General features: G+C 44.1%; 1 protein-coding gene and 1 non-coding gene across 3 annotated transcripts in view; both read left to right on the top strand.

Moving 5' to 3' along the window:
• Positions 1-18413, top strand: part of LOC124033705 (tyrosine-protein kinase Fes/Fps-like) — a 41406-nt gene extending 22993 nt beyond the window's left edge. For both annotated transcript variants that reach the window (XM_046345898.1, XM_046345897.1), the window contains exons 8-19: positions 336-458; positions 1941-2136; positions 8870-8947; positions 13594-13803; positions 13875-13997; positions 15098-15151; positions 15274-15392; positions 15475-15569; positions 15674-15797; positions 16573-16730; positions 17176-17298; positions 17960-18413. In XM_046345898.1, the coding sequence (XP_046201854.1) occupies positions 336-458; positions 1941-2136; positions 8870-8947; positions 13594-13803; positions 13875-13997; positions 15098-15151; positions 15274-15392; positions 15475-15569; positions 15674-15797; positions 16573-16730; positions 17176-17298; positions 17960-18111 (1555 nt within the window). In that variant the 3' untranslated portion in view covers positions 18112-18413. The remainder of the gene's footprint in view (positions 1-335; positions 459-1940; positions 2137-8869; positions 8948-13593; positions 13804-13874; positions 13998-15097; positions 15152-15273; positions 15393-15474; positions 15570-15673; positions 15798-16572; positions 16731-17175; positions 17299-17959) is intronic.
• trnat-ugu lies at positions 10847-10926 on the top strand. The gene has a single exon. It is a non-coding gene; the product is annotated as a tRNA-Thr (tRNA).
• Positions 18414-18867: the final 454 nt, after the last annotated feature.

Below are 18867 nucleotides of genomic sequence, written 5' to 3'. Positions count from 1 at the left end.
TTGGGTTCAGGTCTGGAGACTGGCAATGCCACTCCAGTTTAACACTTTTTTTTGGTTACTACATGATTCCATGTGTTATTTCCTAGTTTTGATTTCTTCACTATTATTTTTTACATTTGTTTAAGACCTTTAATGGCAGATTTGTATGGAATATCTGTATAGGCATACAGAGACCTATTTATCAGCAGCCATCACTCCTGTGTTCCAATGTCACGCTGTGTTAGCTAATCCAAGTTTATCATTTTAAAAGGCACGCACACACACAATCTCAACACCAACAACACATTTCACCCCTTGGTCCCCCTTCTCTCCCCATGTCTCTACCCCTCTACCAGGTTGACTGCAGTGGAAGAGGAACTGCTGTCTCTAGCTGGTAATGTGGTTTCCCAACAGGCCTCAGTCAACCAGCTGGAGTTGGAGCTAGAGGCAGAGGAAGAGTGCATCAAACGGGGTCAGAGGTGAGGCGATATCCACATGTACTGGAAGGTCCAACTTTACATGGGCAAGCATACTTGGTAATCACTTAGGCAGATATAGTGTCATTAGATAGTACTTACAGCTGTTATACCTGATAATATGGTCATTTATCCTGGGTAAACAGAATAGAATTACATTTTTATGGTCTGAACCAGGATAAAGTTGGCTCTGGCAGTACCAAACCACCGTCTTCACCAACACTGACTGGAAAAAAAAGAGTAATGCATTTTGCCATTGATCTGCGTCATATTTTTGAGGTGTGCTGGTGTATCTCCTCTCAATGGTGGTGCAGGCAGTCTCCTATCAGAGTAGTTTAGGCTGCTCTCCTCTCTGCTATGGCTGGCTAAGCTGGCTGCTCTCTGGGGGACAGACTCACTATGCCTTATGAATATAACATGGTGATATGAGGAGACTTTTCAAGCTTCTCTCATTTGTCTTGGTTTAGATGCCTGTCCGCTGTTATTAGACGTTACTAATAAGCTCTTAGTGCATAGATGGAGCAGCTGTGTTGACTGACACTAGCCTAATGTTCACTGGTGCCGAGGGAAACATGCCTCTCCTTAAGGAGTCATGGGTTTGATGAAACACTTTGGAAATCAACAGAGACAGACGGGAGCGACTGAATGCTTTCTTGATTAGTAAAGAACTCTTTTACCCAAGTGGTGATGTTAGTTAATGTAGCAGTGCAATATTTGAAAAGTAAGTAAGGAAGAATTTTGTCCACGAATATACCCACATTTCTATTATATGTAAAAAGATTATGATTAGTGAATGCCATAATGTAGTTACTTTGTTAGGTACTCCCTATTAGCTGAAATATATATTTTTACAAAGCCAATTTAGCTGTCGCGCTAGCTGTTCGGTTTGAACAGATTCACAATTCATGGGAATTTGTCACACTATGAAGACGTCTCCCTGTAAGGCACGTGTTGCATGGCAATCTCCCTGCACTTGCCTGGGCTGGTCTGTTTCCGCCATGGCTAAAGCCAGTGTGAGAAACGTGCTAACAAACATTTGTGCTATGAACTAAATAAATATGCACTCTGACCCAGAAAACCTCTTCACTAGATTCATGATAGTGTTGTTAGACAGCAAGGAAAGTGAGCTTTAAAACGTGATGTAGTTTTATTGGAATTTGCAGCTGTTGTTAAGTAATACATCTGCTACATTCTGACATGAATTACTGCATTTTAACCGTACTTCTCCCGTATAGAATATCTAATTTCAACTATACTGTTGGTGAGTGCCCTGCGGAAGCAATATGGCTAAGGTGTAGGAGATGGGCCAGTTGACCAGTATTCTTGTGTAAAGCCATCGGGCATGTCAGTTATGCTTTAAATATATTGACCGTGAGGCAAAAGTCAATGGAATTGTTGCTATATGTTGAAATGGAAACACATTGTTCCACAGTATCATCACAATGATTTAATTGATGAGCTGACAGGCTGCTCCTCTCTCTGCAGGGTTTACCAGTTCAGTAAGAGGCATGCGCTGGAGGAGAGCCGACAGCAGGTGATGCTGTCCCTGGGAGCTAGAACCAGGCTGGAGGCACAGAGGTTGCTGCTGAAGGGGAAGCTGGAATGGCTGGGATCCAGTGAACCCCCACCTGCCCTGGGGCTGGAAGAGGATCGTATCTCCCTCTCCTCTATCACCTCTAGTGTAGGTCTCCTCTCTCCCTCTCTCTCTCAAACACACACACACACACACACACACCCTCTGCATATCTGATCCCTGCCACTCATCTGAAAGAGATACCATGCTTCCTGTGGTTGAGATGATCTCTGTCCCTTGTGTCTGTTTCATTGTCTTGTCTCGTATGGGAACCTGAACTGTGATTGCACTCATTGTGTAAGATGTTGTAAAACATGTTGTTATTGACTCTTGTTTGTTTCTAGTTCTCCATTGTGTGTTCTGATGTTCAGGTTCTTCTCATTCATTATCATATGTGATTGTTGTGTACTTTCGTTTGTTAGCTTGGTAGTTTGCTGCTTTATAAGTTCTACAAATACATCATCACTTAAACACTAACGTACTGTGGGCTTGTGAAAATCACTGAGCTATATATAAAAGCTTTTGAAATACCATTGTTTTGAAAATGAAAGAAATTAAACAAAAGGTTAATTGGTTTGTTGTCCACTCTATACTCACACAGTAGTACCAGATGACTAAAGTGAATTGCATCAATGTTCCCATGCAGGTTGTGTTGAAACCCTGGTGTTATGGGCATTTGTAAAATGCCATCATGTAAAAAGTCACACGAGCACTAAAATGTGACTCATTGGAGCGCATCAAATTTACTGTCCAATGAAAGCTGAGTCTATTTTTACAAAGGCATGTATAACGTGTTTAACTATTTTCCATCCTAAATATTAGGAATAAGAAAAGGCTGCTAAAGATGGCTAAATAGCCATAATACTGCTAAATGGTTACCTGGACTATCTGCATTGGCCCTATCTTGCACTGACTCTATGCACACTCACAACACTATATACAGTTAAAGTCGGAAGTTTACATACACTTAGGTTGGAGTCATTAAAACTCATTTTTCAATCACTCCACAAATTTCTTGTTAACAAACTATAGTTTTGGCAAGTCGTTTAGGACATCTACTTTGTGCATGAGACAAGTAATTTTTCCAACAATTGTTTACAGACAGATTATTTCACTTATAATTCACTGTATCACAATTCCAGTGGGTCACAAGTTCACATACACTAAGTTGACTGTGCATTTAAACAGTTTGGAAAATTCCAGAAAATGATGGCATGGCTTTAGAAGCTTCTGATAGGCTAACTGACATACTTTGAATCAATTGGAGGTGTACCTGTGGATATATTTCAAGGCCTACCTTCCAGCTCAGTGCCTCTTTGCTTTACATAATGTGAAAATCAAAAGAAATAAGCCAAGACATCAGAAAAGAATGGTGGACCTCCACAAGTCTGGTTCATCCTTGGGAGCAATTTCCAAAGGCCTGAAGGTACCACGTTCATCTGTACAAACAATAGTACGCAAGTATAAACACCGTGGGACCACGCAGCCGCCATACCGCTCAGGAAGGCGACAAAGGCGATGCGAACGTACTTTGGTGCAAATAGTGCATATCAATCTCAGAACAACCGCAATTGACCGTGTGAAGATTCTGGAGGAAACAGGCACAAAAGTATCTATATCCACAGTAAAACGAGTCCTATATCGACATATCCTGAAAGGCCGCTCGGCAAGGAAAAATCACTGCTCCAAAACCGCCATTAAAAAGCCAGACTGCACATGGGGACAAAGATTGTACTTTTTGGAGAAATGTCCTCTGATCTGATGAAAAAAAATAGAACTGTTTGGCCATAATGACCATCGTTATGTTTGGAGGAAAAAGGGGAGGCTTGCAAGCCAAAGAACACCATCCCAACCATGAAGCACGGAGGTGGCAGCATCATGTTGTGGGAGTGCTTTGCTGCAAGAGGGACTGGTGCACTTCACAAAATAGGTGGCATCACAAGGAAAGAAAAGTATGTGGATATATTGAAGCAACATCTCAAGACATCAGTCAGGAAGTAAAGCTTGGTCACAAATGTGTCTTCTAAATGGACAATGACCTCAAGCATACTTCCAAAGTTGTGTCAAAATGGCTTAAGGACAACAAAGTCAAGGTACTGGAGTGACCATAACAAAGCCCTGACCTCAATCCTATAGAAAATGTGTGGGCAGAACTGAAAAAGCGTGTGCGAGCAAGTTGGCCTACAAACCTGACTCAATTACACCAGCTCTGTCAGGACGAATGGGCCAAAATCCACCCAACTTATTGTGGGAAGCTTGTGGAAGGCTACCTGTCACGCCTTGGTCATTGTATTTTGTGTTTTCGTTATATATTTGGTCAGTCCAGGGTGTGACATGGGTTTATGTTGTTGTATTTCGTATTGGGGTTTTTGTATTATTGGGAATGCGGCTGAGTAGGGATGTTGTATGGGCTTGGCTGCCTGAGGCGCTTCTCAATCAGAGTCAGGTGATTCTCGTTGTCTCTGATTGGGAACCGTATTTAGGTAGCCTGGTTTCGCTTTGTATTTCGTGGGTGATTGTTCCTGTCTCTGTAGTGTTCACCAGATAGGCTGTAATAGGTTTCTCGTTCCGTTTGTTGTTTTTGTATATGTATAGTTATTTCATGTTACGCTCTTCATTCATTAAAGTCATGAGTAACTACCACGCTGCATTTCGGTCCGACTCTCTTTCCACAAACGAAGAACGCCGTTACAGAATCACCCACCACACACGGACCGAGTGGCGTGGTTACAGGTAGCGACAGCTTGAACAGCGAAAGGAGGACGTTATGGGAAAAAATCGACAGGTGGGCGGCCGACCCAGAGAGAGTGCAGGAGCCCGCCTGGGATTCGCTGGAACAGTGCGAAGAGGGCTATAGGCGAATGGAGTCAAAAAAAAGACACGCCGGAAAGCGGAGAGGCGCTGGTATAAACAGGCAGCGACAGCTGGAGCAGCAAAAGGTGGATGAATTATTCGGAGAATGGACATGGGAAGACGTGATGGATGGTAAAGGTTGTTACACTTGGGAGGAGATACTGGCCGGAAGAGATCGCCTCCCATGGGAACAGGTGGAGGCACTAAGGAGAGCAGAGGCAGCCGGAGATAGGAGCCGACGATACGAGGGAACACGGTTGGCAAGGAAGCCCGAAAAGCAGCCCCAAAAAATTATTGGGGGGGGGCTTAAAGGGAGTATGGCTATGCCAGGTAGGATACCTGCGCAAACTCCCTGTGCTCACCGTTGGGCTAGAGAGACCGGGCAGGCACCGTGTTATGCTATGGAGCGCACGGTGTTTCCAGTGCAGGTGCATAGCCCGGTGCGGCACATACCAGCCCTTCGTATTGGCCGGGCTAGAGTGGGCATCGAGCCAGGTAAGCTTGGGCAGGCTCGGTGCTCAAGAGCTCCAGTGCGCCTGCACGGTCCGGTCTATCCAGAGCCACCTCCACACACCAGTCCTCCGGTAGCAGCTTCCTGTGCGTGTCCTCAATCCTGTAGCACCAGTTCCAGCACCACGTACCAGGCCTTCAGTGCGCCTCGCCTGTTCAGCGCAGCCAGCGCTTTTCTCCTCTCCTGCGCTGCTGGAGTCTCCCGCCTGTTTAGCGCAGCCAGAGCCTTTCTCCTCTACTGCGCTGCCGGAGTTTCCTGCCTGCCCAGCGCCGCCAGTCTGCCCAGCGTCGCCAGTCTGCCCAGCGCCGCCAGTCTGCCCAGCGCCGCCAGTCTGCCCAGCGTCGCCAGTCTGTCAGGATCAGTTGGATCCACCAGTCTGCCAGGATCCGCCAGAAGTGCCAGTCAGCCAGGATCCGCCAGAAGTGCCAGTCGGCCAGGATCTGCCAGTCGGCCAGGATCCGCCAGTCAGCCAGGATCCGCCAGTCGGCCAGGATCCGCCAGTTTGCCATGATCTTCCAGATCTGCTAGTCAACCAGATTCTTCCAGATGTGCCAGTTAACCAGTCTCTTCCAGATCTGCCAGTCAACCAGTCTCTTCCAGATCTGCCAGTCAACCAGTCTCTTCCAGATCTGCTAGTCAACCAGAATCTTCCAGTTCCGCCAGCCAGCCAGGATCTACCGGAGCCTACTACCTGCCTGAGCTTCCTCTCAGTACTGGGCTTTCTCTCAGTACTGGGCTTTCTCTCAGTACTGGGCTACCCCTCAGTTCCGGGCTGCCCCTCAGTCCCGAGCTGCCCCTCAGTCCCGAGCTGCCCCTCAGTCCCGAGCTGCCTCAGTCCCGAGCTGCCCCTCAGTCATGAGCTGCTCTTCAGTTCAGTGGGGTTCTGGGTGAAGACTATTAGGCCATGGTCGGTGGCGAGGGTGGATTATCCCAGGACGCGAAGTGGAGGAACTATGACTTTAATGGAGTGGGGGCCACGTCCCGAGCCGGAACCGCCACCATGGACAGACACCCACCCGGACCCTCCCTATGGTTTTGAGGTGCGTCCGGAGTCCGCACCTTAGGGGGGGAGGGTTCTGTCACGCCTTGGTCATTGTATTTTGTGTTTTCGTTATATATTTGGTCAGGCCAGGGTGTGACATGGGTTTATGTTGTTGTATTTCGTATTGGGGTTTTTGTATTATTGGGATTGCGGTTGAGTAGGGGTGTTGTATGGGCTTGGCTGCCTGAGGCGCTTCTCAATCAGAGTCAGGTGATTCTCGTTGTCTCTGATTGGGAACCGTATTTAGGTAGCCTGGTTTCGCTTTGTAATTTGTGGGTGATTGTTCCTGTCTCTGTGTAGTGTTCACCAGATAGGCTGTAATAGGTTTCTCGTTTCGTTTGTTGTTTTTGTATATGTATAGTTATTTCATGTTACGCTCTTCATTCATTAAAGTCATGAGTAACTACCACGCTGCATTTCGGTCCGACTCTCTTTCCACAAACGAAGAGCGCCGTTACACTACCCGACACGTTTGACCCAAGTTAAACCATTTAAGGGCAATGCTACCAAATACTAATTGAGTGTATGTATACTTCTGACCCACTGGGAATGTGATGAAAGAAATAAAAGCTGAAATAAATAATTCTCTCTACTATTATTCTGACATTTCACATTCTTAAAATATAAATAATTCTCTCTACTATTATTCTGATATTTCACATTCTTAAAATAAAGTGCTGATCTTATTAACTGACCTAAAGACAGGGAATATTTACTAGGATTAAATGTCAGGAATTGTGAAAAACAGTTTAAATATATTTGGCTAAAGTGTATGTAAACTTCCGACTTCAACTGTATATACACTATGTATAGACTCACCCACAAACATCACACTGACAGTCTCACTCAAACCCACACACATTCACATACACTACATACATACGCGCACACACACACCCCGACGGCATACACACATCATTTCACAATCATCATATGCTGCTACTGTTTTTAATTTTACTCTTATTATTATCTATTCTGATGCCTATTCACTTTACCCTGCCTTCATGTACACATCTACCTCAAATACCTTGTACCCCTGCTCAGTGACATGGTAGTGGTACTCCTTTTTATACAGCTTCATTCTTGTTACTATTTGTATTTTTCTTATTTTTAACTGTGCATTGTTGGAAAGAGCTCCTGAGATACTTTCACGGTAAAGTCTACACGTGACAAATACAAGTTGGTTTGATTGAGTACAGTAAAGGAAAGTAGAGTTTAGGTCTGTACCGTACTGTACAGTATAGTTTAGTACAGTACAGTAGAGCACAGTATAATTTACTGTATAGTACTATACTGCACTGAACTCTACTCTGCTGTACTGTACTCTGTGCTAAACTGTGATGTACAAACTTGTGAAACATAGACCTCTATGATTGGTACAGATTTGGTGCGGTCCTGACCAACCAAATTTAATCTTGTTTTGGGGCGGCGCTCATTAGAATAGCAAGTATGTAGAATATAACCCAAACATTCAAAGGAGGATATAAAATGTTTCTACCTTTTTTTTACCTATTCAGGATACATCACCATGAAGAGAATGCCATTCAGGATTATACATTTCTGTATAGTACAGTTCAGGCACCCATGATGCCATTATGTTACCATCTCTCTTACCGGGTGGTAATCCACTTCACTTACTGTGGTTCAATATCCAAAATATTTAAAAAATATATTTATAAAATCAAACTCAATGTATCATGTTATATCTGACACCCCAATCTTTCTGCAAACTTCTTTGAATCTCAATTCGGAGTAGATATTTAAGAGTTTTTGGAAAACGTGGTCACATAAAAAAAACTGAAGGAGATTTTACCATCATTCTGTTAAACTTTACATCTGTACTGTTCTTCGAGTAAATGTGTTTTTGTAAAATTCTCTGTAAATGTTTAAAAGTACTGCTTGTGCATAGAGTTGTATGACTTGTTTAACTTTGCAATCAGTGGTTTTTGTTTGGCATACTTTTAAAGTAAAAAAATCTCAGCATCATTCTGCTACCTTGGAATTGCCCTTATGTTACCTTACAGTTCAACTAGAAGGCATCTGAACTATAGACGGACTCAACCAGTCTGTTCTGTACTGAGGACAACCTATACTCTTGTCTCGTTCAGACACAACCATCTCTATTGAAACAGAGGCATGATTGAGGATCTTGGTGCTTTGCATACGTAGCTGTCTGTCATGGTGTTGACTCAAGTGCATTCCTTCACCCATTTTCATAGCGCTGTTTTATCCAGATCCACCCTAAAGCAAACAAGTATTTTCTACTTCGACATTCTCTACTCATCATGTTTGTAATTTTTTTGTGACATTCTCTCATCTGTGGATTATGATGTGTTTCTGAGTGCTGTTACATGTTGTTATTATAAACACAGGTACTGGTGGTGATGAGCATTCCTAAGAGAGGTTGATGATGGTTGTGCTCTGTGTTGTTTCAGGAGAGGGACGGCCTCAGAAACCTCAGTGTGGACGGCATCATAGGCCACCTTAGTGGCCTGTTCAAAGCCAAATACACGGTCAGTGATGTAACATACACAGTCAGTGTTCAGAAATAGTCAGCTATGGTCATACATAGTACACAGTTATGGTCATACATAGTACACAGTTATGGTCATACCAGTGATGCAGCATAGTGTCGTGGTAATTTCCTGTATTACTAAGTGAAAGGAGAGTTTACAAACCACACACAAGTCAGAGTTGTATTTTAAACTCTCAGATCAATTCAGTGTCTATAAATGAATTCTCTGAGGGTGTCAACATAATGGCAACTGAGATCTTTTATAGCAAAGATTCACCTCCTAGTCGACATGACGAACCACAGATACTTAGGAACTGTTCACAAAGAAAGACTTTAACTTGAGAAGAGTATCCCATAGCCAGACAGCATTAGCTATAAATTATCGTTCAATTTGCTCTCGTAAGACAAGGTTCTACTTCTCATTCTTGGTACTTCCTATTGCCAAAACAATACCTCATCCAATGGCATATATCAATTGCCAATTCTAGATACTCCCATCTCAAATACAACCCACCCCTGGACAAGCTCCCTGAGAGGAGTAAGCGTCTAGGTCATATACTATGAAAGACAAGTTTCAACATCAGAGGGGACATACAATGGTTCCAGACACTGCCACACTCCTCCCCCCAATGGGAAAAGGAGGGAGTGACTGAAGTACAGACATGGTGGAGCCCTTCACATGGTTTCACAGATATATTCATTATGAAGACAATTTTCAAACCTGACTTCTCCCTTTCTGATATTCTGCCTATTACCAGACATGTAAAAGACAAGCCTGACCTCTGCCCTCTCTGGGCCCCAAGTGACTTTTCCCTAGAGAAGAGAGAGGAAAATGCAACTGCCAACAGTATAGTCCAAAAGAAGACATTCTAATGACAAGTATAAAATTAATAAAACATCTTATTTATCTATGTTACCTAACTAATTCTGATTCAGCTATGACAATAGACAATCTGTTATTTTCCTACACGGTCAACTATAGTCATTCATTGTCTGTGAGGCATCATTGTGATCACCCCTGTCACAGATGGACCTGTTCTGTTTTCACCTACCTGCTACCTTTTGATTTATCTGTCTCTGTCTATTCAAACAACTCAAGTCAGACAGTCAAACAGTTCCCTTGTCAAACAGCAAATGGCCGTGTTTTCTCTGTAATAAGCCTAACTGTTCAGAGTAGGACTCCGGTTGTGAAACGCCTTGTTTCTCATCTGGCTTTCCTCTTTTTTTAATCCATCTTCTCTCTAGGTATGTTTGTTTACAATGTTGTAGTATGCCTTATCTTGTCATCTGAACAGTAGGGTCTTTTTGAATTGGCGCCATGTTGTCTGTAGTATAAAAAAAAAATGACTAGGTATCCATTAGTGGTGCAACGGATCACAAAACTCATGGTTCGGTCCGGATCGCGGTTTTGAGTCACGGATCTGATCATTTTCCGGATCAGCAAAAAAAGGGGGGGGGGACAAATATAACTTTGCTTTCCATTTATTACTTAAAGAACACTTAAAGCAAAGAACTTTTCAATGTTTAAATAAAATCTTAAAATAAAATATTGCACAAAAAGTGCAATATGAGGCATGATACTGTCTTCCTTTGAACAATAGTGAATGAAAAACTAGCCTGTGTCCACATCATCAAAAATAAGTAAAGAAAAGAAAGCAAAACAGACCTGAGCTTATAACTTCAAATTCTTTTAAAAAATGATGAGGTTGTCAACATTGTTTGGGGAGAGGATAGACCTCCTTTGCAGTCTCTATGTCCCCTGCTGTGGAGAACACCCTCTCGCTGGGAACTGAAGTGCCAGGCATAGCCAGGTAGCATCTTGTCGTCATGGCAATGTGAGGGTATTTACACTCATTGTTTTTCCACCATGTTAGTGGATCACCATCCACTAACATATGTGGTCCTGTGTAGCTCAGTTGGTAGAGCATGGCGCTTGTAACGCCAGGGTAGTGGGTTCGATCCCCGGGACCACCCACACGTAGAATGTATGCACACATGACTGTAAGTCGCTTTGGATAAAAGCGTCTGCTAAATGGCATATATTATTATATTATTATTATATATTATCCACTGGAACGCCACTTGCTGCCCTGTAGGATGCCACCTCCTGTTGATGGTGTTGTCAAACATCTTGCCTTGTGTCCTTGCTCGCAAAGGTCTCCCCGAAAAGCTCCTTCATAGCCAATTGATTTTGTGGAGGATATGCCTCGGAGTCTGCTCCTGTCAGCTCTAGAACTATAATTGTGGCAATAACATTTAATAAAAGTCATTATTATTCCAAATAAAAACTAGATGATTCCAATTCCAAATCTTTGATTTGACTGCAGTATATTTTTTATTGAAGTAATTCACTCTTCTTCTTTTTTGTTACCTCTTCAGTGACCACAATCTCAGTGGTGAGATCACTGTATGTCCTCCGGTGTAGGGTTAGGGTCTAGGTGAGACAGGGACTTGAACCTTGGATCCAGTGAGTAGATCTATGAAGGTAGTCCTGTACATTAGGGGGGTATCTGGGGTTCAGGTTCTCTCTAATGGCAGCCTTGACATCTCTAGTGATGGTGCTGTCTTCCTCACTTGGAGCCATGGATTGTAGAATCCTTGTTTTCAGAGGTAGGATCATGGACACAGACGGCCACCAGATAAGGTGAGGATGTCTTTATTTTTTTCAGGGTCTTGTCCGTCAGTGCAGAGTATACAGCTGCCTGCTGCTCAAGATAACGCTCCCAACATGTCATAAGTGGAATTCCATCTTGTGGTGACATCGTGTATGAGCTCGTGGGTCGGTAGCTGTAGCATTTGTTGCTTGGTCTTAAGCACATGAGCGTCTGGAAAAAGGAAACCACCTTCCTGATCCTCCCAAGGAGGCGGTCCATCTTCTTCACTGAGATTCCCCTTTGGGATGCTAAATTGATTACATGTGCAAAGCAAGATATCTGTGGCCCCATTCCAGCTTCTATCACTGCATTTACTTGGTTCTTGGCATTATCTGTGGTGGTTGGGATATTGCTATTGGGCCTCTCTAGCTTCCACTTTGCTCCTGCTCCTAGCAGTACCTGCGCCAGATTTGTGCCTGTGTGATTCTCGCAGAGGGGGCGTGTCTGTAGCACCAGACTTTGCGTCTTCCACCGGTCTGTGGTGTAGTGAGCAGTCAGTCACGTAGCTTTCCGTTGCCCAGAGGGTCCACCCGTCTGTGGTGAAGGCAACGGGGGATGCCTTGGATAATTCATCGACAATTTTGTTATTTTCCTGTTCATAAAGATCTGGCACGATCTTCCTACTGAAGTGGGTGCGCGAGGGGATTTCGTAGCTTGGCTCAAGCACATTCACCATATTGTAACGACCCTGGGTTTATAAGCGCGGATATCGACTCTGCCGCTCGAGCATGCTTTTGGGGCACAGTCGATAGCGCGCTGGACTTCGGGCTAGAAGGTCGAGTGTTAGCGACCTGCTCCATTACAATATATTGAAACCCTTTGTTTTCCACAACTGAGTATGGCCTCAGGTCTAAAGCGATAAACATCCCAATAGATTTGGTGTAGGCTTTAGCCCGGTCTGAATCTGCAGTAAAGGGCTGCTTAAATGTTGGCTCCCGTCACTGACACACCAGGGTGATGACGCTTTAAATGTGTGGCCATGCCCGATGTATTTCCATGATCATACGGATTTCTTGTGGCACAATGCCTACACACCGTAATGGTGTTGTCCACCACCCTTCACAGGGAAACAAAAATGCTCCCATACATGAGACTTAAATGAAGCGGGAGGCTTTTCCAATTCTTCAGCTCCTCCGCTAGCCATGGCTGTCACTGCTAATTTTTCTTCTTTGCTTTTTGTAACGCGATCATCCAAGATTGATTCGTTGGGATTCAACATTTCACGTGAACAGTACACACAACTGCTTTTAAAAAAATCAACCTTCAGGCTTTAGAGTAAAATACATCTGTCTTGTCTTTATCTTTTCACTGCAACTCTGCATCGATATTTAGGGAATTATGACGTTAAAAAGTAACAGCGGCAGTAAAACTGTATTTCACACTATGATGGTTAAACGTTGCAATTAATCTGCGGTTCACATGCTTGCCGAACCGTGGGGGTGATCCGGATCACGGATCAACTACGGTCCGTTACATCACTAGTATCCATGTGTGTGGTCTGTAGAGATACATTGTATTGTTTTTGAGCAGTGTGTTTTGTATCTCCTGATCAATGTAGTTTGTAGCTGTATCTTCCTTGTATCTAGTCTCCTTAACAGTGTATTGTAAACCTGTCTATGTATTATTCTGTGATGTAGTGGTAACAAAGTTGGTGGGTAAACTCTGATCGCGTTTGTGGTGAAAAAAGTAACCCTTCCTATTCTTTCATTTCTGCATTTTTCTGCAAAAGGTGTGTAAACTGTTGGGCAAAAAAAATATGTAAACTGTGTTGACTTGTTTACCCTCCACTACACCACTGGGTGTATGTGTGTGTTCCCCTGTGCTGAATCTCATCTAGAGATACACCTGTGAGATTCATGCATCTCAAATCGCACTAATCTCCCATTGAAATCAATTTATGGCTTATGAATGAGTCTCACAGTGGGCGCTCCATGCCCAGGTCCCTCCTTACCTGGCTCCTCATTGACCTTGCTGTGTGAACCCCCTCCAGGTGCCCCCTGCCCTGTCCCCAGTCCCAGAGGTAGAGCGCCCCCTGGAGCAGCAGAACTGGTACCACGGAGTCATCCCCAGGCTGGAAGTCCAGGAGCTGCTGAGGTGTGATGGAGACTTCCTGGTCAGACAGAGTCAGGGCAAACAGGAGTATGTCCTCTCTGTCCACTGGGCTGGCTCTTGCAGGCACTTCCTTATCCAGAGCACAGACGTGAGTGAGTGTGTATTTACAATATGATCATGTCTGTACAGTTTGTATAGTTATAAAGTGTGTGTGTTTAGAATATGTACCGCCTGGATGGAGAGGGATTCCACACCGTTCCCATGCTGATGAACCACCTGGTCTCCTCACACCAACATGTCACCAAGAGATCCGACATTGTCCTGAAGAGACCTGTCCTAAAGGTTACGCTTCACTCACTCATTCACTCACTCTCTCTCACACTCACTCACTCACTGGTCAACTGTAATATATTGTAGATCCTGTTTTACCTTTGTTGAAAAGTCCATTGTTTTGTTTTATCGTGTTTAATTCAAGGTTCCTCAATGCTTTATTTGTCTAAGTATTTCTTAAATATTAATGTTATTAGTTTAACTTACCTAAATAAGGATTAAATTACATTCCACATGTTAAGTTATCTTTCTCCAGTAGTTCTGTAATGACAATTTTACCTTTAATTTATCTGGGACTTATACTGAGACCAATTACATACATTTTCTTTTAGCTCAGATGGTGTTCTAAATCCTTGGCAGGATTACAGTAAAAACCCTCAGCTGCCTTTCTCATTCTGTGCTGTGGGACAAGTGGCTGTTGGTTAATGCTTCTAACAGGTTAAGAATAATGAGGCGGCCATCAATTAAGTCTGGGGCCTAGCAAAGTGTAGTTAATGGGCCCCTGGTCCTGTGTGCTGGTGTTGGGTGGACCTGTGGGTTTAACTGTATGTATGTGGGAGGAGGGAGATGTGTGAGTCAGGGGGTGCTCTTGTATATATGTAGGTCTATGTTTTGTGTGTGTGTGGAATAGCGACCTTGTAGTGGGTGCAAAACACTGTGTGTGTGCCTGCATGCGCGCAAGCTTCTATTACACCTCTCCTGAGCATGTTGGGAGTGAATGGGCTTGGAATACACCAGCTCTGCGTAGCAGCTGTCTCAGCGTTAGGATCCATCAGATTTTAATGAGCTCCCAAGATCCACATACTCATACTTGCTCTCCACCCTCCTGCAGAGTGCTATACATAACACACTCACATGTTCTCTAGAGCTGCATGCATACTGTACTACCACTATGCTGCCCATCAAATGGGCTCCAGTGTTTGGCACACACTACAAGGTCTCCATTCTACACACACACATACTGTACACAAACACTATTTTACACTCGTACAATGCAGTTTTAGAAGTTGGTCCGAAATGCTTCTACCAGGCTGCAAAGTCAATCTACCCATTCAGAAGGAACAGCAGCACTGGTATCTCTGATTGGTTCCTCTCCATCTCTCTCCCTCCAGGACAAGTGGGTTCTGGAACACGATGATGTCATCCTGGGGCAGAGCATTGGCCGGGTGAGCTCACCACCTGTGGAATGTCTGTTTGGAGTTATGAGAAGCTCTGATTGTCAGGTTGGCCTTCTGTTTTTGTTTCAGCCAAGATCCAGAATTAACCTTGATGTGTGTCTGTTGTCCAGGGTAACTTTGGGGAGGTGTACAGTGGTCGTCTGCTTTCTGATAACACCCCTGTAGCTGTGAAAGCCTGCAGAGAGAACCTGGCCCCAGAACACAAGAACAGGTTCCTTATGGAGGCCAGGTCAGTCTTTCTTTCTCTCTCGTTCTCTTTCTCAGTCTCTCTCGTTCACATTGGCCTTGCTGTCTCTCTCTCTGCTGTGCAGGATCCTAAAGCAGTATGACCATCCTAACATAGTGAAGCTGATTGGTGTCTGCACACAGAAACAACCCATCTATATCATTATGGAGCTGGTACAAGGTGAGCCAATCTGTCGCGGGCCTTTACACTAACCACAGCTGCAGTACATTCTATCATTACAATCGACTAATAAAGTGTGTGTGTGACTGTGTGTGTTCTGCCAGGGGGAGACTTCCTGTCCTTCCTGCGCTGTGAAGGTCACAACCTGAAGTCAGATATGCTGGTGAAAATGGCAGAGAATGTGGCATCTGGCATGGAGTATCTGGAGAGCAAGAAATGCATCCACCGGTGAGAGGCTAGGGAGATGGATCTAGTCTTCTCAGACATTGAGCTGAATGAAGGCTGCCATACAATGTGACAAGATTACATTGCCTTTGATTGCACAATTTATTCTAGATGATGAAACAGATTGAGGTTTTTGGGACAGTGAAGTTAACCCAGTGTGTAGGGGTTACTGGAGCCTGTAGCGTAGGAATGACCCTAGGAGTGTTAAGCTGCCGTGTCTCTGAGGAGGTTGCAGAGGACATAGGGCTCAGAGCCCTGGCTCCTGGCTCATCAGAGGAGTGCTGGATAATTAACCAAGCAGGAACACATCCAGGCTGGATGCTCCAGCCCCCTTTACCCTCTAACACTCCTCCTAATTCCGCATGTCAAACTGCCTCTGCTCACTACTACACCCTGCATCAGGGAGCCCACAGATGACAAGAGGGGCTGATTTTCTCTCACTTATTTATCAGCTGTCATTTGCTTCCTTCTCTAGCTCTCGCTCTCTGGTGCTCTTTCTCACTGTCTCGTTCTCACTCACTTTCTCACTCTTTCGTCGCTCGCTTGCCCTCTCTCTTTCTCGCTCTGTCTCTTTCTCGCTCTGTCTCTTTCTCGCTCTGTCTCTTTCTTGCTCTGTCTCTGTTTCTCACTCTCCCACTCTGGCTCATCTTCTACCTGTTTTTTTTACTTTGATTATATTGCCTCCTAATTTTTTCCCTCAACCCCTGTCTTGCGCCTCCTTTCCTTACCCCCCCCCCTCTCTCTGTCTCTCTGTGTCTCTGTCTCTTTGTGTGTGCAGGGACCTGGCAGCCCGTAACTGTCTGGTGGGAGAACAGAGCAGGGTGAAGATCAGTGACTTTGGGATGTCTCGCGAGCAGCAGGACGGGGTCTACTCTGCCGCGGGGGGCCTCAAACAGATCCCTGTCAAATGGACGGCCCCCGAAGCCCTCAACTATGGTACGTCCCATCTGGCTCTGCCCCGCGGCCACAACACTCACAACCGTCCCTCTCCCCCCTCCTCTCTTTATTCATCAATCTCTGCATATCCCAAGGCTAGAGAGAACCCACTAAACATGGCAACAACCTGTCAACCCAGCCATCATTCCTCACCCTGTGATTAGTGTACTGCTTTTGTATTTCTCTGTAATGTCATCTCTAACAGACACATGCTGAACTGTGCTCTCTGGGGTTGGAGTGCTGGCGAAACATAGAAGAGTTCTGTCAGAATAAAAGTTAGAACATACCTTTTGGGGCTTAGAGGAAGCTTAATTTCAAAACTCTATCACTACTTTTCTCACGCTGTGATTGTGGAATAGTGTACAGTTGAATGGGTATGGCATCTCTACAGGATCACTGTCGAATGTAATAGCTGTCTCAATACTGCCCCCTGCCTGTGTTTCAGGGAGGTACACCACGGAGAGTGACGTGTGGAGTTTTGGAGTTCTCCTATGGGAGATTTTCTCCAGGGGAGTCACCCCCTACACCAGCATGTCCAACCAGCAGACAAGGGATGAGGTGGAGAAAGGTACGGCGAGTCAATGAGATTTCTAACACATTAGTCAGAATTTGGAGTTGACTGTAGTTCATGCTCTGTAGGAGTGTCAAGTTTTAATGTCATATGCACAAGTGCAGTGAAATGCCTTTCTTGCAAACTCAAAACCCGACAATGCAATAAACAATGTATTACTAGAAAGAGAAAAAAAAGAAATATGAAGAACACAATAAGTAAGTAAGCATATTATATACAGGGTCAGTTCCAGTACCATATTTACAATGTGCAGGACTGCTGGAGTGCTAGAGGTAAGGTGACAAGGCATCAGGATATATGATAAACAGAGTAGCAGCAGCTTGTATGTGAGTGGGTGTACATGTGTGTAGAGTCAGTATAAATGTATGTGCATATTATGTGTGAGTGAGCAGTGAGTGTGTAGGACTCTGTGAGTGTGCATAGACAGTGCAAAAATAAAAAGGTCAATAAGGATACAAGGTTAACTCAGACAGTCCGTGTAACTAGTTTAGGAGTGGAGATGCAACATTATGGAAGTGTATAGAACAGACATGACTCTGGGTAGAATATGGATGTTAGGTCAGCTCTATACAGGAGTCCAAAACATTACACCCCCCTGGATTAACCCCAGGTGAAGACAACCTGATGTCCAATCATGCTCTCCTGTCCCGTCTCCTAGGATACCGGATGCTAGCCCCAAACTCCTGTCCTCCAGATGTGTATGCCATTATGTGTCGCTGCTGGCAGTACGACACCAGAAACCGGCCGTCCTTCAGCAAACTCAGGACCGAACTCAGTGCTTTATACCAGAAACTGTCCTTACTCAAGTGACTTGTTTGATTCTGTTTTACCTTTTTATATGGAGCAGATGTTGCCTTTATTTAATATACATTGACTATAGAGAACCAGTTGCCTTGTGATCTTGATTTTACCGTATTTAAGTAGTGATAATGTGCCAGGCTGTGAGACCACAGGTAATGTAAGTACACATGACATGTGTGTATTGAAAACATTGGTACCATATTCTACAAAGTAGAATATTCTATATCTGTTGAATGTTGCTATTGTTTACTGTATTACGTTATTGTAAATGTACAAATTGAATGTTTCTATTATATCAGCTTTAAAGAGTTGATGGGATCTTTTTCTTTCTTATATTTTTTAATATACACTGAACAAAAATCTGAACACAATATTTGGGTAGCCTAGTTGTTAGAGCGTTGGACTAGTAACCGGAAGGTTGCGAGTTCAAACCCCCAAGCTGACAAGGTACAAATCTGTCGTTCTGCCCCTGAACAGGCAGTTAACCCACTGTTCCTAGGCCGTCATTGAAAATAAGAATGTGTTCTTAACTGACTTGCCTGGTTAAATAAAGGTAAAAAAAGAAATAAAAATGAGATGAAATAAAATAAAAGATCCCAGAATTTGTCCATATGCAAAAAAAGCTTATTTCTCTCAAATGTGCACAAATTCGTTTACATCGCTGTTAGTGAGCATTTCTCCTTTGCCAAGATAATCCATCCACCTGACAGGTGTGGCATATCATGAAGCTGAATAAACAGCATGATCATTACACAGGTGCACCTT

The sequence above is a fragment of the Oncorhynchus gorbuscha genome, linkage group LG04 (genome assembly GCF_021184085.1).
Source record: "Oncorhynchus gorbuscha isolate QuinsamMale2020 ecotype Even-year linkage group LG04, OgorEven_v1.0, whole genome shotgun sequence".
NCBI classification, from domain to species: Eukaryota; Metazoa; Chordata; class Actinopteri; order Salmoniformes; family Salmonidae; genus Oncorhynchus; species Oncorhynchus gorbuscha.
Note: the sequence above shows the minus strand (reverse complement) of the source record. Positions and strands in the feature narration are given on the sequence as shown.